The sequence below is a fragment of the Cynocephalus volans genome, chromosome 13 (assembly GCF_027409185.1).
Source record: "Cynocephalus volans isolate mCynVol1 chromosome 13, mCynVol1.pri, whole genome shotgun sequence".
Classification (NCBI taxonomy): Eukaryota; Metazoa; Chordata; class Mammalia; order Dermoptera; family Cynocephalidae; genus Cynocephalus; species Cynocephalus volans.
In genome coordinates this window covers 19,636,574-19,661,047 of record NC_084472.1, presented here as the reverse complement: position 1 = coordinate 19,661,047, position 24,474 = coordinate 19,636,574, and the positions used below count along the sequence as shown (strand labels likewise).

At 49.2% G+C, this 24,474-nt stretch overlaps 1 protein-coding gene across 1 annotated transcript in view; it reads right to left on the bottom strand.

The window, feature by feature from the left end:
- Nucleotides 1–2,622: 2,622 nt before the first annotated feature.
- The window catches only part of CABLES1 (Cdk5 and Abl enzyme substrate 1), a 106,275-nt gene continuing 84,423 nt past the window's right edge, over nt 2,623–24,474 (bottom strand). The window contains exons 8-10 of the mRNA XM_063077352.1: nt 9,787–9,893; nt 8,220–8,427; nt 2,623–5,666 (exon numbers count right to left, since the gene is read on the bottom strand). Coding sequence (XP_062933422.1) covers nt 5,526–5,666; nt 8,220–8,427; nt 9,787–9,893 — 456 coding nt within the window. The 3' untranslated portion in view covers nt 2,623–5,525. The remainder of the gene's footprint in view (nt 5,667–8,219; nt 8,428–9,786; nt 9,894–24,474) is intronic.

Here is a 24,474-nt window from a genome sequence, read left to right as displayed (position 1 = left end):
CTTGTGGATATGGTGGCAGATGGCAGTTCTGCCCTGCTGCGTCTGGTGGTCTAGAGCAGCAGTAAGGACTGTGTGAGGGTCTCAGTACATCTTAGGAGGACCTGTACTGTGCAAGTGGGGTAAATTGGAGTCTACCTGTGACACTTGGGGTCTGTGGCACGAACAGCCTCAGCTTATAATCCCCGAGCCATTCTTTGGCCCTGTGTGCTGTGGCCTTCCTTGCCAGCTGCCTGCCTGCCCAAGGTGTACTTAGTTTAGCCTTAGAGCAAAACAAACTTGCGTTTCCCAGTCACACACTGATGGGAGGGACTGTAGCCAAGGAGCACGCAGAGCAGCAGGGCAAAAAGAATCTGTGTTAATTACAATGCACAGTGCAGAATCCACACATGCGCATGAGACACTGTCGGAATGCTGTGGACGTGGACAGCAGCCGTGCTGCACCTCAGGGCCATCTTCTACTTACTTTCAAAGCCCCTCAGCTCACCTGTCACAGAAGTGAGTTTTCCAAACAGCCCGTTCTCTCAGGGGGCCCATATGTGTGTCCCACATCAGAGATGGAGGCTGCTCATCCCTGAGAGGACAATGTTATGTGTTTAGTGGCCCCAGAGTTCCTCCGCCTTTTTTTGGTGGCTGGCTGGTCCTGGGATCCAAACTCTTGACCTTGGTGCTGTAACACTGCATTCTAACCAACTGAGCTAACCACCAGCCTAGTCTCTCCGTTTTGACCCAAGCTTGAGGCCAGTTTCTGGGTCTTTGGAATCAGACAGATCTGTATTTGAATCCTACCTTTGTCACTTCATAACTGTGTGACGTTTATTGGGCATGTAATGCAGTGTTGCAGAGCCTGTTTTCTCATCTGAGGGGACAGATGAGGGGAGCAGGATACTAATTTTAGCATTTGTTTGAGGGTTCAGTGAGAACCTGTGCTGTAAGTGTCTAGCACAAGGCTGGGTGTTATCTGCTTGGTGAGTATTAAGTCCTCCCCAGCTCCACCCCCTTGTCAGACACCCCATCCAAGGCTTTAGCTGTCTACTGCAGTTCATGTCTCTGGCTTCTCGCCAACCTGTCCGGTGCCTTTGTAAGAAGTCCCTGATTTTATTCATACCTGTCTTCTGGCCAAGTAGCTAACTGGTTGGTTCTGCTTTCTTGGCTGTCACTCGTGGGACCACCCTTGCTCTCAGCCTACTTTGTCACCTGTGTGCTAGGCTGATTCCTGAGCACTGACTTCCACCCCTGCTGCCTTGGCCTTGTCCATTCCAGGCCCATCTTCGGAGATGCTGTTCCTCTCCTGGAGCTTCCCTTGCACTGTTGAGGCTCCCCCTGGAGAGGAGCACCTCAGACCTGGGGAGGGTGCCTTCTGCCCCCACTGGTCTCCCTCCAACTGGAAGCCCACAGAACCCAGTGTAAGACATGTAATAAACGCAAGGTGGACCTCAATGAATGTCCAGGCAAACTGGGGTCCGTGATGTCCTCAAGGTCATGGTCATGACCGTATAGTCCCCAGCTATAGCAGAGGGAAGCTCCAGCCCCCTTGATGGCCCTGATTCTCCACCATTGCATCTCTCTATCCTTGGGCCTTGAGAATCCGGCACACAGGGCTCATCTGAGCAGTGACCTTACCTGTAAGCCAGCTCTGTGCTTGGGACCTACATATTACCTGTAGCTCAATTCAGTTGAAATCTTTTTGGCCCTGTGCATCCAGAAAATGTTAGATGAGACAGCTAGGTAAACAGATGTCAAAACAACCTTACAGTGAGAGACTGGCACAATGATTTTTGGTATTAAACCAATCTACATGTTCGTTGCACCTTTCTCTTAGACCAACTCTATACGTGGTGGATAGTATCTTTTTTGTGCAATTTTATGTCCTATGCTTGCGTGGGGGAGTGGTGCCTCTTAGATTGATAAGCACACACATTGCCCAGGGACCTTGCTAAGATGCAGCTTCTGCGGGTGTATCAGGCCCTGGGGTGGGGGGCTGCTGCTGGTGCGTGGGCCACACTGGGGAGCGGGATGGTGGTGGAGATGGAACGGAGGGAAGCAGCTCCTGTCGGGCGGCCTTCGTGGTTCCGCCAGCCCTCTGCTTGCAGTCCTTCTGGAACAGGCCGCCCGCTCCCACTCTGGATTGGGTCCCTTTGGCTTGGCTGTGTGGATTGAGCAAGAGGACCATTCCCTTCACCTGTTATTTCCTTTTACAGCTTTTATCTCAGCTCTGGCTTTTATTGACGTTGGTGTTAGCAGTACGTGACTCTAGATCTGATGTTTACTGCCTTCTCCGGCCCTCAGCCCTCTCCTACCTGGACCTGCTGTGAGCTGGCCAGCACTGTCCTTAACCAAACTGCCCCAACAGCCCCTGGGAGGGGTGAGCCCTCGGGATGGCCCCCCTTCACACCCCCTTCTCCGAAGGACTTCTCCCATCACTGGCCAGACAACACAAGGAACAGGTGACAGATCTGCCTTGCTCCAACTGATTTTGGCCTCCAGCTCCCCTCTCCCCCCACCATTTGCAGCTTGCAAGGCGGGCAGGAGGCTTCAGGTTCTCATGCTGTCTGTGGAGGCAGCCAGGCTGGCAGAGGGCAGAGGGCCGGAAACGTCTGAGAAATAGATAAAGAATTCAGCAGCACGAGTGTCAAATAGTTTTATTTGCCGCTGGGGGATGGCACAGACAGGAAGGGATAACACGGAGGAGGGAAGGAAGCTTGCCCCTCCCCTGCTCCCCGCTCACTAAGGTGGGCACGTGGTACAGAGTGATTTGTGTGGCAGGAGGGACCGCCCCACGCTGAGCTGAGCCCTGCCCCCCATGACAACAGAGTGCTAGGAGAGGTTTTGATCAGAAAAAAAAGCCAAGAAAAACTAATCGCATTTGCATTTTGTATGGATTACCTGTTTTAACATAGGTTTTCTATGGGGGAAAGGGGGAAAAGGAGGAAAAGTGGTGACTTCTGGCTGTCACTGGGCTGGCCTGGGCTCAGGCCTCCAGGGCAGGCACCATGGGGGTAGGGGACTCAGGCGGGACAGCTCCCTGCTGCCCACTTCCTCTGAGGGCAGCTGCACCAGCCTTTCTGCTGTTGATCCCATCTTCCCTAGCAGGGCTCAGGAGAGGAGCCCGGGTCCCCAGGCCAGGTCCGGAGGAACTGGCTCAGGCAGGAGCATGTGGCCAGGCAGAGCTTCCCCACAGATGTTTATGCGTGGGGAGGATTGGAGACACTTCTGGGCAGTCCTGAGAGGGACAGGGCCAGGAAGGGGTTGAAACTGCCCCTCTGTGGTGGAGGTCAAAGAAACCCCTAGACCAGTCTGCTGAGTGGCCTCACTGCAGTCTCAGCCCAAGGCTGGGGAAGTATCTGGAATGTTCCATATCCCAGGGGCGGCTCTGGGAGCTACCCGTGTCCCTCACCCTCGTTCTCGTCTTCGTTTGCCTCCAGAAAGCTTGTGTTACAGACTGTTTTGAGGAGACTGCTTTAAAAAATGCCTTCATTCTCAGCCTCTACCCCTCCCTACTAAATGAAAACCAACAAAACTCCCCAGTCAGCAAATCCACAGGCTAACAGAGTTTAAAATTAAAATGAGACTTTAAAAAGAAATGGATTAATAACTTAAACCCATTTCTTAAGTGCTGAAAACCAAATCACCCCAAATCCAAGAATATTAGCCCGATTTTAAGACACAGGAAGGACTCAGGCTTCCTACCCCGTTTGGGTGGGTGGCCTGTTGTCCAATGGACCCCCCCCCCCCACAGCCTCTCCCCCTGCAGGCATTGCCAGGCGGCTCATCAGAGAGATGCGAGGTGACACACACCAGAGAGGAAGGTCAAGGGCATTTTGCAATTCAGTGATAGAGACACTCTGAATGCTTCGTGCTTCCCAGTTTGCTTTATAAACAGATAGCAGGTGCACCCAAAATATCAGTTGATCTAGCTTCCCATCAGCCAAAGAGAATGTGCTAATCATATCCCTCCACCAAAATTGTCTTTCAACTGATTCTGGCCAGGGAAACTCGTTAGCAAAATATTTAGAACTAAACTCAGTTAAATCTAAGACTCTGAAGAAGTCAAGTATTCTGTTTTGTCCCTCACCAGCTGCTGCTTGAGCTTCTCCACCATGTGACTCACATTCCCTCAAGCTCTGCTGACAGCCATATGCAGCCGGTTCCTCCGACATCTCCGGGGTGATGTGAGCAGCTCTGGATCTGTGACCTCAGTAGGGTGTGTGTGTGTGTGTGTGTGACCTGAAATAGCGGAGGAATTTAGCAGTGGAGGCCATGGTGACTGGTGAGACATGTGTCTACACACACACATACATGAACATAGAAAATATTTTAATTCTTGTTTTACATGGCCATGGGCTTGCTTCAGTCAGGTGCCTCACCTCTCTCTTGCAGCTACGAGGTGTCGTGCCTCAGTACAGGTCATCCCGGCAAGTCAGTACAAATCTTAATCAAAATTCTGCACTGACAGCCCTGGACACGTGGTTATGAGCACCACTGCCTCCTTAATCAATGCAACCCCAGCTCAGAATGTGGTTTGCCCCAGCTGCAAGAGCCTGAGAACACCAACCATGCATCTCACCCCTACGCTGGATTTTTATAAAACACTTTTATATATACACATAGCACAATAAATGTGCTTATTATGCACTCTAACATAGAGCACAGGAATACACGCCATGGAGCACAACCTTGGCCATCTCCATGGTGGGGAAAGTGCGATGGTTAAATAGATGCCTGTGGGGGTGACAGCAGACAGCACAAAGGGACAGAGCGTGCCACACTCCATGTCCTTCCATGCAACTCATCCAACACTGAGCACTTGTCTTCTTTGTCCCACTGGTGGTAGAAGAAGTAACAAAAACAGTGTGGCTTTCTAAGGGCAGAGGATGTCAAGCAGCCTGGCACTGAGAGTGAGTTATGTAGGAGTCACCTAGAAATAATTGCCGCCAGTCAGCCTGGCTCACGACCCCAGGCCGAGGCTGCTGTACAAAGGGCGGGCCAGTTTTGGGTGTCTGGGATTGGTGCAGTCTCTCTCAGGCTCTTGCTCGCTCACTCATCCACACACCCCAGGAGAAAGTATACCACTAATGGCTGATACAAAAATAGATTGGCACGCTCTTCTGACACAGCGAGGGTATCTCCCCAATCCTGCGGATTCTCTTCCCCTGTCTGCTCTAGCACTTCATGCTCTCAGTTGGAAGAGGTCTGGAGAGAAGTCCCTGGCCCAGGCTCACAAGGTTTGTATGTGCCCAGGAGGAAGACTGGGTGGGGCAGCTCAGGCTTCTTGCTAAGACAGCTGGAAGGGCCTGGCCTGTCTGTCCTCAGCGTGTCTCCTCTTCCCTTGCTCCAAGCAGCAGGCAGCTCACAGCTCCTCTCAGCTAACCAGACCAAAGACCCCTTGAAAAAATTCCAGTACTGCTTTTCCACAAAAATATGTTGAAAGGAAAAGAAGGTTTGAATTGTGTTTTTGCATTTCCAGTAGTGAGTGCTGCTCCGCTGAGCTCAGAGGAAACCATCCTTGGCCCTCCTTGGGGCCGGTGCTAGGAGCTCTGGACCAGGCGTCTGTAGTGGGGCATGACTTCATGCTCTGGTAAATGGAGTGCAAATTCCAAGGCCACTAACACTGGGAATTCAAAGGCAATCAGTTCTCGCCTATTCAGCCGGAACTTCTCTTCCAGTTTCTGCAACAAAAAATATTTTAGTTTTAAAATTAAAATCCTAGGCTTTCTCTTATTGCAACCTCTCTATCCACCAGCCAGTGAGTGTTTATGGAGAAACCTAGCATGGGCAAGACTGTGTGGAGAAGGAAGGAGGCTCAGTGTGCTTCATGCCTTCAGTCCTGGTGTGGAAGGAATCCAGCCTTCCCCCCCATGGGCCTCCAGTCTGCCTGCAGCCTCACAGACATCATGTGACTTCATTTAATCCTCTCAATAATCTTGCAAGGTTGATATGACATTTATCTCCATCTTACAGATGAGAAAGCAGGCTCTAGGAAGTCAGGTAACTTGTCCCAGGTCACACAGGCCGTAGACTGCAGTACAGAGATACGAATCTAACTGGGACTCAGACTCTACCTGCTACAACTATGTTATCAGGCTTAGAGCAAAGACCAAAAATACAGCAAATCACCCACAACAATAACAACCACGTGGTATGTTCAGCACTGGGTGAGCTGATTATATGCAGTTTGGTCCTTTCATCTTAAGCACAGGGACCCCGAGTCCTGGCGAGGTCACCCACTTTCAGTGTCACACAGCTAGTATATATCTCAATAGGGCTAGCTCCCTGCCTGTCCTGCCCCTCAGTCCACCCTGCTAGACAGGCTGCTGGAGTCAGAAGTGGAGGAGAACCAGGGTACAGGCAGACATGGAAGGGCTCGTTTTTGCTAGGGTACAATCAGCTTTGGCTTAAACTCAGCTCTTGGCTTAAAAAAAAATCTCACCAACATAGCACTTGTTGACTGCATTTGAGTATACAACTGGGCTGGGATTTTGTGTTAGGTTACTTGCTATTGCAAATGATTTGTGAAACCATTACTGTTACATTTTGTATTAATACTATCAGCCTTTGCTGTGTGGTATATTATTCAACTACAATTAAATGTGCATAACATTACTTATAATTTCTATTAATATTTACTACTTCTAAGGATTTGTTAGCTCAGCAAATATCTAAAATAAACCTATTGATTCTGAGCTCCATGTTCATGTATTTACTGTACAAGCTAGGTGATTCCGTGCCTCTTTGTAAAATCAGTAAAGCACTGACTTAAAGAATACTCTTTTTTATATGGTGAGTACCTATATTAGCTCCCTTTCTGCTTTTTCTCCTTTGCTACTGAAGATGGTTGGACAGCAAGACACAGGGGGCACTGTAGTAACCATGTCTTTCATTTTCTATACTCCGATGCTTTGACAGCTGGGGTCTTGCTGACCCTAGAGGGACTGCCCCTCCCAGGGTTAGCCAGTTCCTGGAGATAGCAAACAGCTCACCCATGGCTTTTCAAATGCAAACCAACCAACCCAGAACCTGCACCCCAACCACCTCCTCTATCAGCTCTCACTCTCTGGGCCACCTGCCTACCCCAGGCCAGGCACCAGACAACTAGGGACAGGCCCTGTGCCCCGGACTCCACTGAAATTACTCGAACTGGCCAATGCTAAGCCTGCTTCCCCTGCCTCACCCATTCCTTTCTGCAGAACCCACGGGAAGGCTCTTGTCTGCGGCTCCTCCTTCTCCCTCGACCCTGGTGCTTCCCTGCATGGCCCACATGGCCCACATGGCATACACCTTCTTATGGACTGAATTTTGTGTGTCCCCCCCCGCCACCAAATTCATAGGTTGATGCTGGGACCCCCAATGTGATGGTATTTGGAGGTAGCGTGGCCTTTGGGAATAATTAGGCTTAGATGAAATCATGAGGGTGGGGCCGTTATGATGGGATTAGTGTCCGTGTAAGAAGAGAGCAGAGAGCTTGCTCTCTCTCTCTCCGCAATTAAGGATACAGTAAGAAGACATCTGCAAGCAAGGAAAAGGGCCCTCACCAGGAATCAAAGTGGCTGCTACCTTGACCTTGAACTTCCCAGCCTCTGGAACTATGAGAAATTTTTCTTGTTCAAGGCACCCAGTGCTAAGATACCCCTCCTTTGGGATCTATGAGTAACAAACTATCTTTTCAATGGCTATTGTCTCCTGATCTGGTAGCTTTACTGTACCTCATATTTTTTAGTAATATGCTGTATTTTAAAACAGGCATTCATGCATCTGTCCAAGGACATCAGTGTTTCCTTGCTTTGACAGAGCTCTCCTTTAAAAGAAAGGAGATAGCACCTTGTCAAACCCACACTCTTCCCCAAAGAGGCGGGCCACCAGGGCAGCAGGAAGCCAAGATCTGTTGAATCAATGTGTCTGACAGATGCTCTGAAGGTCACACTGCCCACAGGTCCCCTTGCAATTATAGTAGCTTGTATGGCTGTGAGAATTTCATCCCTTGTAGTGCCTGAAAATGGATTTTTATGGCAAAACCCAAGGCTGGGGATCTTTGTCTTGTCAAAATGGATCATCCTCTGCTAAAACAGCTTGAGATGGGGCATCTGACATCCACTGCAGGAGGGAAGACTTCACTGCCCTCACTGCTATTACTTGTGAGGGATCAGAATCCTGCCAGGCAGGATCACCAGCCAGGGTCCTTGTGAGTGAGGGCTCCCCCAGCCATCAGGACACAGGCCACTTACATCAATTAAATGCTTGACTTCATGTTTTTTTAGGTCACTTCCAATTTTGGCTGCTAACAGCACACACGCTCCAGCACACAGCTTCCGGTTCTGTTTGTTTAGCTTTCCCTTGAGAGCAAGCTTCTCAAAGTAGACAAAGGCCATGGCCACCGTGGGCTCCTCCAAGCCACATTCCTCCTGAGCAAGCTTCCGCATCTCTCGCTTCAGACTAGAGAAAGACAGGAAGGAGAAAATAGTCCTGTTAGAACTTGGAGTTTCAGGAGACCCAAAAGAAAAAGACTACTCCATGTTCTTTCTCATTCCCAGAGGGTGACATGGAAGGGATTAAACCCCTAGCAGTATGAAAGTTACGTTACGTGTGGCGGCCAGCCTTACACAGCTGGGATTTAGACTCTTCTCTGCTGGTCGAGTTGTACAGACCATGTAAAGTTACTTTTATTCTTGCCCCAGACCCAGCAGTGCTGTGCTGTCACCATCGCTGCTTTCAGGATAACAACAAACAGGTAGCAGACCAGGTAGAGAGTGACCAGCCAGGGCTCCAATGAACATGATGTGGGACACTGAGCATGAGTGGATGTCTGCGGGTCCCCCTGGAAACTAGGAGTAGAGCTGTCCACAGTTTAAGAGGGACACCATCTGGGGAGCTACAATCATTCCAGAGAGACGACTATAGAAATAAATTATGTTTCTGGCCTAAGCTGCACCACGTATTGATAATGTTCATTAACTAGGGCAGAGGAGGGGTTAGGCTAAGAGAATAAAAGCCAGTGTCCCTAGAAAAGCTGCCCAGCAAAGAGAGTTCATTTGAATACTTAATTTTTCTCAAAAATTTTTTTGATTCTTTGGCTTGGAACATGCCAGAATCAACCCAGTATTAGGATACACACTTGTGTAAATGTCGGCATGTATTCCAACATCACGTTGGTTGAAAGTCCAGCTTCCATTACTATACAGACACGTGTACACTGATGTTTTGCTGTCACGTAGTGCAGACCCCACAACACGAGTCAGCTCCTCTCTGGCCTGGTAGGGCCAGTCATGTTGACTATTTGGCTGGCAGATATGGGTCAGCACAAAGCCGACCGAATCAGTTACAGGGGCGGTACAGGCCTGACTTTTCTCTGGCTGCTTTGGTCACAGCTTAAAGATAGGGCTTGGCTGTCCTTTCTGGGTGGACAATTGTGGGCTGAGAGTCATCTCCTACCATATGACACCAATGCTTCTCTTCAACTTTGCCTGTGTTCAAGGAAGCAGAGATCCGGATGCTGCCCCTTCTCTGAGTTTTCCATAACATAAACCTTACTGAACTGGTGAGCCTCATAGCATGAAATGATTCCTTCACTGAAGGCACATCCCCCCCAGATCCATGTCAACTGGATGTTAAGAGCTCTGCCCTGCCCTGCCCTGCCCTTCAGCACTCCTCCAAGTCAAAGCACGAGTCAGCCAGCATCAGGCGACATGTCTCACTTCCCCAGAACCACAAGAACCATCATGCAAAGGATGAGCTCAGTGCGTACTGGGAGAAGGGTTTGAAGGGAAAGTTCAAGGGGTGTCGAGCCTCCTGTACCTCCTTATTTTGCTGAGTGTTAACTTAATGTGAGGAAACTTCTCCTTGAAGGTCTCGTTCATGTCCTTCTTGAGATCTGAGGGCTTCACGTAGTCAATCACTGTGGTCTGTAACAGATTGGGCAACACGGGTCACTCTTTAAAATAAGGGTCATATGTACTAATGATGTGCAGGTTATGGCCAACTTGCAATTCCCCAAACCATCCAGCAATGGGAAAACTCAGATCAGAGCCACAACAAGGGCTCTGCTGAATCCTGGAGCCTGACGGGCAGTGGTCTTCCAGAGGCAGATGGAAAACAAATCGCCACTATTAGCAGGATGAGGCCACATTTAGAAGAAGTGGCCCGTGGACCATCAGGAGTTGGTGGCTGAGAGGGAGGCAGTCCCTCTTCCAGTCCCGCGTTTCAGCCTGTTCTACACACAGGGCCGTGTTTACGGGCATGGGATTTGGACTCGCGCAGACCTGGGGTCAGTCCACACTGGACCATTCATTAGTTGTCCGGCTTATGGGAGATTTATTTAATCATCCCAAATCTCAAGTTCCACATCTGTAAAATGAAAACGATAACAGTACCTACTACACATGGCTATTTTGAGAACTATAGGAGAAACAAAATGCTCCGCACAGTGCTTGTCATACAGCAAGTGCTCAATAAGTGTTAGCTACTGCTTTAAAAAATTTTTTTTAAATGGTAGTAAAAGATAATGACATAAAATTTACCATTTTAGCCATTTTTAGATGCACAGTTCGGTGGCATTAAGTACAGTCACATTGCTGTGCAGCCATCACCACCATCTACCTCCAGAACACTCACCCCCCATTCCCTCCCCCAGCCCCCGGCAACCACCACTCCACTTTTTTTTTTTTTTTTTTTTTTGTCTTTTTCGTGACCAGCACTCAGCCAGTGAGCGCACTGGCCATTCCTATATGGGATCCGAACCCGCGGCGGGAGAGTCGCCGCGCTCCCAGCGCAGCACTCTACCAAGTGCGCCACGGGCTCGGCCCCACCACTCCACTTTTTGTCTCTAGGAATTTGCCTCATAAGTGGATTCGTATATTTGTCTTTTTGTCACAGGCTTATTTCACTGAGCATGACGTCTTCAAGGTTCATCCAAGTTGCAGCATGTGTTAGAATTTCCTTTCCTCTCAAGGCTGAACAGCATTCCGCCGTGTGTGTATAAGGACAGTTAACAGACCTCAGAAGCTTGAGTTTCCTCCTCCTCCCCTCGCCCTTTCTAAAGCCTACCCATCCTTACAGACTAGGCTCCTTCCAGCCCTTTCTGACTTCTCTGGTCCTCTGTGCCCTGCACTGTTAAACGTGGTCTTTTGGTGGGTTTCATCACTTAGTCTCGTCCTTCCTAAAGACACACCTTCCAAGGGCTGGTCTTTCTGGCTGACTATGGGCAATAACCTTAAACAGGCAAAGCCAGAGAAAGAAGAAACCAGAGATTCTGATGTGCAGGCCACTCCCATGAATAGCTAACCACCAGCAAAACACCTCCTGGTTTCCTGAATGGCTTGAATAAAAGTTGGTGGTTTTCTCTAAACACCTCCAATTATAAGACACTTGGTTGAATGGGATTTTGAACAGGCATACAAAATGCTTTGGGTGTCAGTTAATAGCAAAGAGCAGGCAAACGGCCAGCACATCCCAATTCCAACTGGCCTAATGGCGCCATCTTTGCTTCTCTGGTGAGTAAGCAAACCACAGCAATGCGAACTCAGTCTCCCCAGACTCATTCAGAGTTTCACAGCATTTGGTAACTACCAGGGATGTGCCTTGCTAGGAGCAGAAATGGGGCAACCCAGCAATGTGGGACCACGGTACTAGGACCTGTGCATGTGCACCCACGCATGCATGGCTCTGCTGTGCTGGGAAGGGAGGGAAGGTGCACCAGGGATTTTCGTGGAGGCTACTCCTGCTGCCGAGGTCCAGCAGAGTGGACACCCCGGGCAGCCCTGCCAGGTAGGTTTGCTTCCCTTTCTCAAGGCAAGACTTTTCATTTAGAAAACAGGCAATAGAATGGGGACCACATCAATAGAGTGGGGACCATTCTCCTGCTTCTTACTTGCCCAGCACCACCCTCCTCTTTTCAATTCCCCACCCCCATCTGACTCCCAGACAGCCCCTCCTGCCCTTCCTCTGCAGACAGAAGTCATGAAGTTTGCAGCGAGGGGGCAGGCTCAAGCGAAAAGCTGCCCACCTCTCCTGGGGGCCTGAAATCCCATGGGTCCCAAGCAAAGATATCCTGTTGCTTAATGGTCATTTGGGTTTTCAAACCGGGTTCTGGCAAAGTGCTCAGGGAGGTGGGGGCCTGGGTCCCTCCCTGCCGCAAGCACAGCAACTCTGCTTTGATCTGTTTTGTGTGTACATCCGTGCAATACTTCTCTTCAGACAAGGCTCTCACTGCTAAAAAGAGGAGTGCAAGCGCATTCCACCCACACCATCTCACAGACGAGGAGACAGGTCCAGGGCGGTGAAGAGGCCCCTGCTTGACCTCCGTGAGCTGTAGGCAGGGCCATTGTTGGGATCCTGGTGTCCTGGACTAGCTGCTTCCAGCTTGCCCCCCCGCACAGCCTTCCTGTCTTTCCCTTTCCTTGGTCAGCCTGAATGAGCAGTGGAGGGGAGCTCTCTACTTCAGCGGCTTGTGGCATGGAGGTCTGGAGTGGCGGCCAGCCGTGGAAAGGCCTGGGGTGGTGGTCAGGTGGCTCTACCTCCAGCAAGTTGGGCAATACGAGGAATGCCACTGACCCTCCCCAGCCTCACCTTCCTCGTCTCTGGAAAGAGGTGAGAATGCCTGGTGGGGCTGTTCGTAAGTTTATCCTGAAGACTGAGGGACAGAAAAGAATGTACCTAAAGGACACTGGAAAAGTTTGTCAAGAACACAAGGGGGAAGGAAATCTGGGCTCTGCTCAGGTCCCACCGAGTCAGTCTCTGAAAGTGGGGCCCAGGTGTCCACGATGAAGAGGTTTCTATGCGCTGAAGTCAGGGGACTTAAAAGTCACATTCTCTGTGCCCGCTGACACTCGTTCCTGGTTTGTCTGTAACGCCACTTCTGCAGAATCATCCCCTACCCCACAGTGCTTGGGTGGCTCTCCCTGTGAGTTGCCTCTATCGAACACTTGGGTCTGGAAATCCAGCCTCCTCCTGGGACGCCCTGCCATGCTACAGAGGCTGGAGACCTAACGGTTACACCTCTCCAACTCCAGTGCAGCCAGGACTCCAAATACATTTCCAGTTCTTCCCACTGGACGCCCTGCTACAGCTGTGTTTCTGTTGTTTCTGCTGCCAGAAGGGGTCAGGACAGGAGTCCTAGAGTCCAGTCACGAGCTTCTGGGTGTCATTTTGCAGGTGGAGACCGCAGCAGAGGCAGAAGAAGCCACAGCTCCCTGATTGTGGTGGTTTCCTGACTCTGCTGGTGGCAGCTCCCCAAGTCAAAAGCCAGAGGCCCGAACCCAGAAGAGGCAAGGCAGCAGCCTCCCTGGTGGCACAGCTCAGCATTGTGGCTTGGGGATCATCCCTGACACCTTGACTTAGGCTGTTCTGTCAGCCTCCCCAGTGGTCCAAGGAGCTAGTTAGCACCTACCCTGTAACAAGTCCCTTTCTTCTTAGACTAGCTAGAGTGGATACTGTACCTCGTAACTGAACCACAGCCAGTGCACACATGCTGCGCTTTTGGTGATGGCATTTACCACAACTGTGACTGAACCTCACTTTGGGGAGGGTGGAGAAGGGAGCCTCTGATCCTCCTAAGGTACCAACGTCATCAGTTTACTGGAGCCGTGAGTCTTGCCCCAGGCCCTGACCAGTACTGGCTTTGGAACGATCCAGGAGAACCAGCGACTCAGCTCAGCCTGCAGCCCTGCAGGGAGGGAGGGAGGGTGGAGGGAGGGCTCGGCACACCCCAGGCCCAGGCCTTGCAGGGGATGGACTTCACAAGCAGCCTCGTCCTACCTCTCAGGGTATGGCACTGGGTCCTACCTTTCCAGGCTGAACTGGGGGCTGGGGTGGGGTGAAGGAAGACAGTGAGCTGATGCCATGGGACCCTTGGCCCAGGACCCAGTCCCCAGCAAATGTGGCATATGCGGCTGCTGCCAGGATGGCCAAGCCCTCGGTTCTTACTAGGTGACAGAATTCTGCTGCATCCCAAGTGTGACGCTTGCACGTGCAAGCAGCATTCTGCACACACCTCCCCTGCTGCCCACCGTCCTTTTGTGTGGAGTTTCTAGCTGCAGAGCTGTGTCCCTGTGACAGCTCCCAGCACTGAGAAGGCCTAGTGTCAACCTGACCTGCCACTTGCTTATCTATTTGGCCTTCATCTGGCTACTCTGAGTCTTTTCTAAATTAGACATAATACATCTTGGGGTGGGAGTCTCTGCAAGCCCCCACCTTTCTGTCAAGGCTCAGAGGTAGTGGTCGCCAGGACCAGAACCCCCCAACTCCATTCTCAGGGAGGCAGCAGTAGCGCATCTTGCTGGACTGGCAGCCTCTCTGTACGGCCTCCTGTTTCCTGACCTGCAAGTGGCCAGTAACTCTAGCCTCCCTGTCCTCAAATAGTTGGCAGAGGGAGGAAGAGGTCCAGAGAAAAGTGCTCCATCGGGAAAGGTACTGGATGGAAGGACACAGACCCACTGGGCCCAGCATCCCAGAGGTGGCTGCTTTGGGAAATCCAAGGGCATCCAGGGAAAGAGGCTGTGAACTAGGGTGGCTGTAGAATTCTGCTGCCCACACCCAGTCAGGTGCCCAGTGACACCGTCACTCTAGTCGGTTTGCTTAAATCTATTTTGAAGTAAATTGGGTTGGTTTCTGGGGCAATCAAATGCCTCCAAGACTCAAGATGGCACAAGGATGGTAAATCACGCTGGGTAGTCTGGGCACTGGAGGCTGGCGGAGACTGGCAGGAATGAGTGCGTTAGATTCCTGCGGCTGCTCTAACACAATACTGCAGCCTAGGTGAAATGTGTCTCATAGTCCTGGAGGCTGTAGGTCAGAGATCAAGGGGGCAGCAGGGCCATCCTCCTTCTGAAACTCTGGAGAGAATCCTTCCTTGCTTTTTTCTGGCTTCTGACAGTCCCAGGTGTCCCTTGGCTGGTAGACACATCACTCCAATCTCTGCCTCTGTCTTCCATGGTGTTCTCCTTGTGTGTTGTCTTCTCTGTGTCTCTGTCTTCTTGTAAAGACATCAGTCATGTTGGATTGGGACCCACCTTACTCCAGTATGACCTCTTTTTAACTCATTTCATCAGCAATGACCCTATTTCCAAACTAGGTCCTGTTCTGAGACACTGGGAGTAGAACTTCAACACAACTTTTTGGGGGACACAGTTGTACCTGTAGCAGTGGCTGGCTCCTAACGGTGCCCTGTGCAGCCTTGCTGGTCTCTGATCCCAGCTGCCCTTCGCCTGTGAGGCCCTCAGCCCCCACGCTGCCCAGCTCTGCCCCATGCAGCAGGCTTTGGCTTTGGCCTTGGCCTCAGTCTGGGGAGGACTTAGTGGCTTTCCTCCTCCCCTGCCTGCTCTGTATGCCACGACAGCTCTCTCTTCAGTCTTTCTCTCTCCCTGCTCTTCAGAGCGACAGCTCAGCAGGAAGAACACAGATTCTGGAGCCAGACCCTAGGTTTAAGTCCCAGCTCTGCCACACAGCATCTGGGGGGCCTACTACAAACTGCTTAAGGACTCTGCCTCAGTTTCCTCCTCTGGCTTCTCCATCATCTGCTTTATGGTGATGGCTGTGGGGCACCTGAACTGTGGGGCTGCTCTGTGTCCTCACACTCAACTACATGGATACACAATTGGGGCGGCAGAGTGGGTGGCCCCAGAGTGACAGTCTGCTCCCAGACCCTTGCTCAGACGGGGCCTTTCACACATGCTGATCTTGAGGCCACTGCTCTGCACCAGCCCTGCACGGGCCAGACTTTGGGTACTGGATGCATCACCCTGAGCCCATGGCCACCACCTCCAGAAGGTACAAGAGTGGATGACAGTGCTCACTGTCCTGGAGCATGGCAGGCAATGATTCCTCGGCACAGTCCTACCTGTCCTGAGGGAGACTTAGGATGTAAGACCCTTAGAGGCTGGGCCTCCCAGCCACAGTTTGAGATGGCTGTCCTCACTACGGTGATGGCGTGAGCACAGAGGCAGTGCAGGGCCCCCAGACACACATTCTTTCTGGCTCGAGAGAGAATAAATCAAAAGTGAGGCCAATGCTTTTTTCAAGGTCACTTACTACTCTAATTGCACGAGTTATAAAAACTTGCAGTGCCTAGGTCTTGCCAGTGCAAGCAGTATAAATTGAAGTGCTAATTAAACAGGCTGTGGCTCTGTCCTGGTCTGGGACAGACTGGGTCACCACTGTGTTCCAATGCTACCTTGTTACAGGCCATGAAATTCACCAGATAAAGGGCTCCCTGCAGCCCACAGCTGCAGTCCACAGCAGGCGGACTGTGTGGTGGATGGGAGGCTCCAACCCTGAGTTTTTGCAGACATGGCCATTCTGCTCTCGGGGTGAGAGGCACTGGGATGCCCTTTCTCGCAGCCACCGGGTGCAAGGGAGCTGTGTGTGCACAGTTGTGAAAAGGGAATGAGGGGAAGGTCATCTGGGAGCAAGACTGTCCAAAACACAGAATGTCCAGAGAAATGCCCAGCCTGCCCTGCCAGAGAGTTAGGAAGACCTGGTGTGGAGGCAGATGGCAGGAAAAGGTGGTAAGCCCACAGCTTAGTTATTGAGCGGCAAGAGTCTACCACGGCATGCGGAGACACTGGGACAGCCATTGTTTTATAAAAACAAACGAAGGCTCGACTCATCACGAGAAGAGAGACAGGGCCTCCACGGAACTGAACTTGGGCCTCATCCTGGCCCAGGATGCCAGCTTCGATGCTGTGAGAGCCTCTCGGGGTAGGGCTGGGGTGCAGCAGGAGAGGGTGGAGCCCTCAGCAATCCTAGAGAACAGTGAGGGGCTCAGAGCTGACATACTGTTGGTGTAATTCCAAAAGAATTAAATATACATCCTGAAATAATATAACTCCTTAAAGAAAACATAAGAGACACACTCCAGGAAGTAGGAGTGGGTACAGAATTCATGAATAGGACCCAAAAAGCACAGGCGACTAAAGGTAAAATAAATGGGATTATATCAAACTAAAAAGCTTCTGCACAGCAAAAGAAACAATTAACAGAGTGGGAGAAAATATTTTTTGCAAAATATACCTCTGACAAAGGATTAATATCCAGAATATACAAGGAACTCAAACAACTTTACAGCAAAAAAACAAATAACCCGATTAAAAAATGGGCAAAGGAGCTGAATAGGCATTTCTCAAAGGAAGATATACAAATGGCCAACAGACATATGAAAAAATGCTCAGCATCACTCAGCATCCGGGAAATGCAAATGAAAACCACACTGAGATATCATCTCACTCCAGTTAGGATGGCTAATATCCAAAAGACTGAGAACGATAAGTGCCAGAGAGGTTGCAGAGAAAAACGAACTCTCATACACTGTTGGTGGGACTGCAAAATGGTGCAGCCTTTATGGAAAGTGGTATGGAGGTTCCTCAAACATTTACACCCAGATCCACCATAGGACCCAGCAATTCCACTGCTAGGAATATACCCAGAGGAATGGAAATCATCATGCCGAAGGGATAGTTGTACTCCAATGTTTATTGCAGCTCTGTTTACGATAGCCAAGAGCTGGAACCAGCCCAAATGTCCATCATCTGATGAGTGGATAAGGAAACTGTGGTACATCCACACAATGGAATTCTACTCTGCTATAAAAAAGAATGAAATACTACCCTTCACAACATGGACAGATTTAGAGAAAATTATATTAAGTGAAACAAGTCGGGCCCAGAAAGAGAAATACCACATGTTCTCACTTATTTGTGGGAGCTAAAAATAAATAAACAAAACCACAAATAAAGGGTGGTGGTGTGGGGGGAAGACAGAATAACCACAAAAATTCCTTGAACTGTTTAAGTCAAGTGAACAGATACGATGTGGGGTGGGAGGGGAAGGGGTGGAGAGGAATGGGTAAAGGGCCATGAGAATCAACTACAATGTATTTTGAGAAGTAAAATAAAAATACATACATACATACATACATACATACATAAATTTACTGAAGTCCAAAAAAGAAAACAGAAAAGAGGCTTCCACTCCAGGGCCTGGTAAAGCTCAGTCCTCTTCTGTCCCCCACTCTCCTGTCCTCCAAGTCTCCCTAGGAATTCTTAACGAGTAGCTCTGAACAGATGTGAGCTTGCTGTGGACTCTGCAACTACTGTTCTCCTCTACATCAGAGAATCCCCCACAGGCAGGAAGATTCCAAGGGAGCCAGTTTCTAGCCCCAGCGCTACCTGTTCCCCAGGAGCTGGCTGCAAGACCTGGGGCAGCTAGGCAGCCTCTCTGAGCGTCGGTGCCACATCACGCCTGTGAAAGTCTAGGTGATGATCCGGACAGCTTTTTCCAGCACCAATGGCCACTGCAAAGCCGGACTATTCTGCTGTGGCTGCACTTGCCCCATTTCTCTCAGCCTGAGCTCAGCCAGGCGCTGGGGAAGCAGATGTTCTGGGCTTGTTCAGGTAATTAAGCAAAGCAACAGCCCTCACCGAATCTATCTACCCACCAACAGATGGGCATTTCAACTGTTCTCTGCACTGAATCCTTCCCCCTAAGAGGACAGTAAATCACAAGAACACTATGGGAGTGAGCGGGCAGCCTGTGCCACCTGGGGCTGCATTTGCTGCTATTTCTACCCAAATTCCAAATATGTAATCCAGGATTGACTCTTCCTACCTTCCCTTTAGTGGAGTCATTCTTCAGTTTCCTTCAATGAAATGGTTTGCAAATGGAGAGAGACACACAAAAAGTTGCCTTTGCTTCGGGTTTACCAGGCAGTACAAAGCATGTTCAGTGTTAGACATTTGTCGAATACTTATCTGGTGCTACAGAACTTCTGGAGTAGTGTCAAAACCCACTTGAGATGACCCTGGGTTGATATGCCCTGAGTTCACACACACCCAGATAGAATTTGGATGGACTTTTAAATGCACACTTCTTACACAGTAACCACAGAGCATGAGCCAAACTGTGCACGGAAGGAATGTCATGTTCGAAATCATGAAGTGATCATCAAAAATCTAAGACAAATCCATAGAAAGGGAACAGATGCTGCAACATCTTAGGTAAAATGTCCAGCTCATATTTCATTTTGTATTATTTTTATAAAAAAAAAAAAAATCACAACACTGATACATTTTACAACACAGATGAACCCTGAAAATATTATGCTAAGTAAAAGAGGCCAGACACAAAAGACCATATATTATATGATTCCATTTATATGAAACATCCAGAATAGGCAGATCCGTAGAGACAGAAAGTAGGTTGCTTAGGCAATTGGGGTTGAGGGTGATATCTAAAGGGTATGCGGGCTTCTTTCTGGGATGACAAAGTGTTCTGAAATTGATTGTGGTGATGGCTGCATAACTTTGTGAATATACTAAAAATCAAGAAATTGTATACTTTAAAGATGTGATTTGTATAATATGTGAATTATATTGAATAATGTTGTTACCAGACAAAACAAAACAACCCCCCCCCACCACCACACACACACAAAGTAAGGTATTCTAGGCATTTTATTTTAATGCTTACACCTAATGCTGGGGGCTTCAAAGACCCAGCTCCACAGCTACTGTGCACCTGAGGGAGCCTTATATGTCTTAGGGAGGCACCTAGCAATGGTGTTTCTGTAATGTGGCATTACTTTTCTTAAAGAGGGCCCCCACCCCAGAAGTGAGTAAGATACAGGCATCTTGAAAGCCGAGAGCCCTGGGAGGGGCCATACAAGGAAGGGGACTCAGGGCTCAAGTTGATGTAGCTTCCTGACACAAATGCACCCTGCAGACAGGTAAATACACTCCTGAGCCACTGAGACAACTTTTAGTGGAAAAAGGAAATACAGTATACACACACACACACTAAGTATATATACTCATATACATAGGGGACAGGACAGGCAGAGTCCAATCACCTATCACATAAAAATTTGATTTATTCTTTGCTATGGGTTAAATGTGTCCCCCCAAAAGTTCATGTGTTGAAAACTTGAGCTCCACGGTGCAGTGCTAAGAGGGTGGGAAATCCAATTATGGTAATTGAAAGGTGGGGCCTAAGAGGTGATTAGATTGTGAGGACTGTGCCCTTGTGAATAGACCGATCCATTTGTGGAGTGATGGGTGTGGTTCTGATGGCTCTAAAAGGAGAGCAACTGAGGAGGTAGTTCTCCCTTGCTCGGCCCATTCTGACCATGTAACATCCCTGGGTACCACAGGACCCTGTAGCGTTCCCTCCCGCCCAGGAGAAGGCCCTCAACAGATGTGTTCCCTGGACTTCGGACTTCCCATCCTCTGAAACTGTAAGAAATAAATTTCATTTCTTCATAAGTTACCCAGTTTCGGGAATTCTGTTATCAGCAACAGAAATGGACTGACAGTCCTCCTTTTATTGACTCTTATTTCACACTGCTCAGCATTTCATACTGTACTGAAAAATGCAGTTCTAAGATACATTCTCACAACATTAGGGAGATGCAGGGGTGGAGGCAAGGCTTTCTCTATATGAGAACTGTCCTTAGAATTTGATATTAAGTAAATTTTAAAATCGGCACTTTATCATGGAAGTCAATCCAAGAGATGTTCTCTAGAGATTTATAAACCTATAGATATCACAAAGGATGTTAGTCAGTTTTCTTTCCAATGTCAAAGCAGCGCAAGGAGGATTTCTTCCTGAGAAAAGGAAAGGATCCGGAAATCTATTCAGAGAGTGTTAATTTGGTTGGCATTATCTCAGCTCTCTTACTTTCTCTTCTTAACTGCTCTCCACACCCAAAAAAACCACTACTGACCTGAGATGCCAGGTTCTAATGATAAATAACCACCCTCCAGTGAACCTTTAACTATATGCCAAGAGGAGCAGAGCACTGGAAGCGTCCAGTTCTGATGTGAGGCTTCCACCCACCTTGGCACACCAAGACACATCTTCATTAAGCCAACGCCCTACATGCAGCCCAGCACCTTCATGTTCTGTGGTCGCCTTCTAGAAACTGGAAGGCCAAACCACAGGGGTAGCTGCAATTTGGTTTGCACACCTGCCCAGGAATTTTTTGTTGTTTAAAATCTCACCTTTGCACTTTCCCAGTCAATAATAGTGGGAGTGACTTGCATAGTTATTTTTTAACAAATACAAAAATACAAATGTGACTATGAGTGCAAGGCCAATTTTAAAAAGGTATCCCCTGTACTTTGTAAATGACAGCTTCACCTCTGGAACCCTCCAACTTGAAGGCATGTACTAACCGTAGCAATGAGTGGCTTTTGTATATTACACTTAGAACAAACAGGAAAGAAAATATACATCTACATCCTGGATGTTTAATATCACCTGCACTATGACTCAGAAATCCTGCTCCTAGGTATTTATTCAACAGAAATAAAAATATATGCCCATGAAAAGACATGTACACAAATGTTCACAGCAGCAGTATACACTGGAAACAACCCAAATGTCCATCACCATGAGTGGATCAGTAAACTATGGTACATCCAACACCACTCAGCAATTCAAAAATCCAGGCTACTGATAAACACAACATGGGTGAATCTCACAGGTACCATGTGAAAGACAATGGACAAAAAAAAAGTACATACCACATGATCCCATTTACATGAAATTCCAGAATAGGAGAAGCTATCTATAGCAACAGAATTCAGAATAGCAGGCGCCTTTGCGGGGAGGGAATGGGAGAAGTGGGATGGGCAGGGGTAACTTTCTAAGGGGACAGAAATGTTCTATGTCTGGATCAGAGTGGAGGCTACGAAATTCAAGGAACTGCACACTTAAAATGTGTGCATTTGATTGTAGGTAAATTATGCCTTCTAAGGCTGCAGCAGCATTTGATGTGTAGGAGGATTAGCTCATTACTCTGATGGTTACTTGATAATAAAGGCCACAAGGACATCTCTGCTGTGGGTTGAATGTCCCCTAAAAGTTTGTGTTGGAAACTCAATTTCCATTGTAACATTGTTAAGAGGGTGGAAAATTCAATTATGGTATATGAAAGGTGGGGCCTTTGAGAGGTGACTGAATTGTGAGGACTGTGCCCTCGTGAATGAATCGATCCATTCATGGAGTAATGGGTTGATAGTTTAAATGGGCTGTCATGCGTGTGGACTAGTGGCTTTATAAGGACAACACATAAACGAGTACTTGCATTCTCGTCATGTGGTTGTGTTGCCACAGGACTCTGTAGGGAGTCCCCACCAAGAACAAGGCACTCGCTGAGTGTGACTCCCAGACCATAGACTTCCCAGCCTCCAAAACTGTAAGAAATAAATTAATTTATACATTACCCAGTTTCAGGTATTCTTTTACAAGTGACAGGAAATGGGATGGGCAGGAGGGACCTTTCTAAGGGGTGAGAAATGTGCAATATTTGGATCAGAGTACTGGCTACAAAATTCATGGAACTGCACGCACATGGCTGCATTCGATGGTGTGTAAATTATACCTTATAAGGCTGCTGCAGGATTTGATGGGTGAAAAGATTAGCTCATCACTTTTGAGGTTGATTCTGCAAAGGTCACACAGACATCTCAGGGCCTGAAATTCCACACAATCAGGATGCCCAAAACCACTGGTCAACAGCCCCTGGTTCTCAAGCTTGGGGCCTCAGTTGGGCTGCCTAACTAGGACTGCCCTGTGGACCTGAGGAAGACAGGAAGAGGCAGGAGGACCCCAGAGGCCAAGTGGTCTCCAGGGCCACTGGAGCCAATATTTAGGGAGGTGGTGGTGCTGCAGATACAACCAGCTTGTGACTGCATGCCAGCTCCGTCCCCCATCAGCAAGCAGAGACGGCAGCAGGAGGCCTGGACATGCCTGACATCCACCTGCAGGAGGCGTCCTGCCAACGATGGCAAATGCGCTGACCCACACCAGGTCTGTCAGGGCAGAGCTCCCCATACCCATGAAGGGGCCAAATGTGCTCCAGACCCCAAAGAAGACTCCAATCATTAGCCTATTTCAGGTGCGGTTCCCTGTACCTAGGGCCACGTTAGAGGGGAAGAAGGGTTTGTCAGGATTCTCACTCTATGGACTTGACCTTCCCGCACGTGCATGTGTGTGTGTGTGTACAGGGAAGGGCAATGACTTTTACTATGAGAATTATCCATTTAACACAAAACCCCTTGCACACTCCCACATGGGCTCTTCCTACCAAAACCTGGCAGGGCTGCCCCTTCTCACCCCTCAGTGCTCACCTTCAATGCCACTTTCTCAGGGACGTCTTCCTTGAGGCCTACCAGCTGGAGCCCACTCTGACCCTCCCTGTCATCTCCTACCACTTTCCCAAGACAGTTCCTTCGTCGCCCCCTCCAGAGTACAGTGATCTGTCTACTTGTTACTGCCTGACTTCCCCCCTCACTCTAAGGCTGAGGAGAACGGGGACTGTGGCAGGCTGGTTCTCCACCGGGAAAGGAAGCACCTGGCCTGGCACGTAGTAGGGCCTCAACTGATATGTGCTCAATGGGCAAATTCTATTCCTGTTACCCAACAAACAAAAATAAAGCAAACAAACACACACAAAAAACCTCCCACTCTTATTCCTGTAGGTTCAGTGCAAATGCCCTACAGCCCTGCAGTCCATGCCTGTCTCTAGGAAGGACTTCTCTGGGGAGCTGGACTGAGGCTCTTTGTAATCCACGACATACTGTCAGCAACTGAGACGATAATGCCGAGAAGGGGGATTTCCCACTTTTTAAAAAGTACCAGTGGGCCGGCCCGTGGCTCACTCGGGAGAGTGCGGTGCTGATAACACCAAGGCCCCGGGTTCGGATCCCATATACGGATGGCCGGTTCGCTCACTGGCTGAGCGTGGTGCTGACAACACCAAGTCAAGGGTTAAGATCCCCTTACCGGTCATCTTTTAAAAAAAATAAAAATAAAAAAAAAAATAAAAAAAAATAAAAAGTACCAGTGTCTGTGGCAGAATAGGAGGAGATGTAGGTCATGCGAGACTGACCAGGAAAATGCAGTTCATGAGCAACGTCATTCTCCCGACGTCATTCTCCTGTAATGGCAACATGGGCCATTATGGGAGGCACAGGTGGCAGAGCCGCTGTGGTGAAACGAAAAATGACGCACTCGGGAACATGAAGTGAGGAGGCAGGACGCTTATGCTGACTTGGCAAGTCCCCCAGCACACCATCCAAAGAGGAAAAATTACACGTGTGCACCTGCGCACACACACATACTGTGGCCCAGAACCTCAAAGCTCACGATGAAATCATTTAAATAAGAAAAAATCAGATCTGGCACCAGCCTGACACCAGGCCTATAAAAGGGGAGGTCACTATTATCACCAGTGCACATCTACAGGAGTGCTCCCTGCCAAACCCCAACATCAGTCAGAAACAGCGCACTCTCTTATCCTCCTGGTTACCTAGAAATCTGCTGAACTGTTGGCCCGAAGAATCATTTCCATGTCCTCCCCTCAGGTCGGAGGCACGTGGGATTCAGACAGAGCCAGCAGAGTGAACAGAGCCCTGAGCAGGGCCTTCTGGCCTTGGCCCCCCATTTCCTGTCTGTCAACTGTGAGAGCCTCACTTGCACTCCCTGAACCAC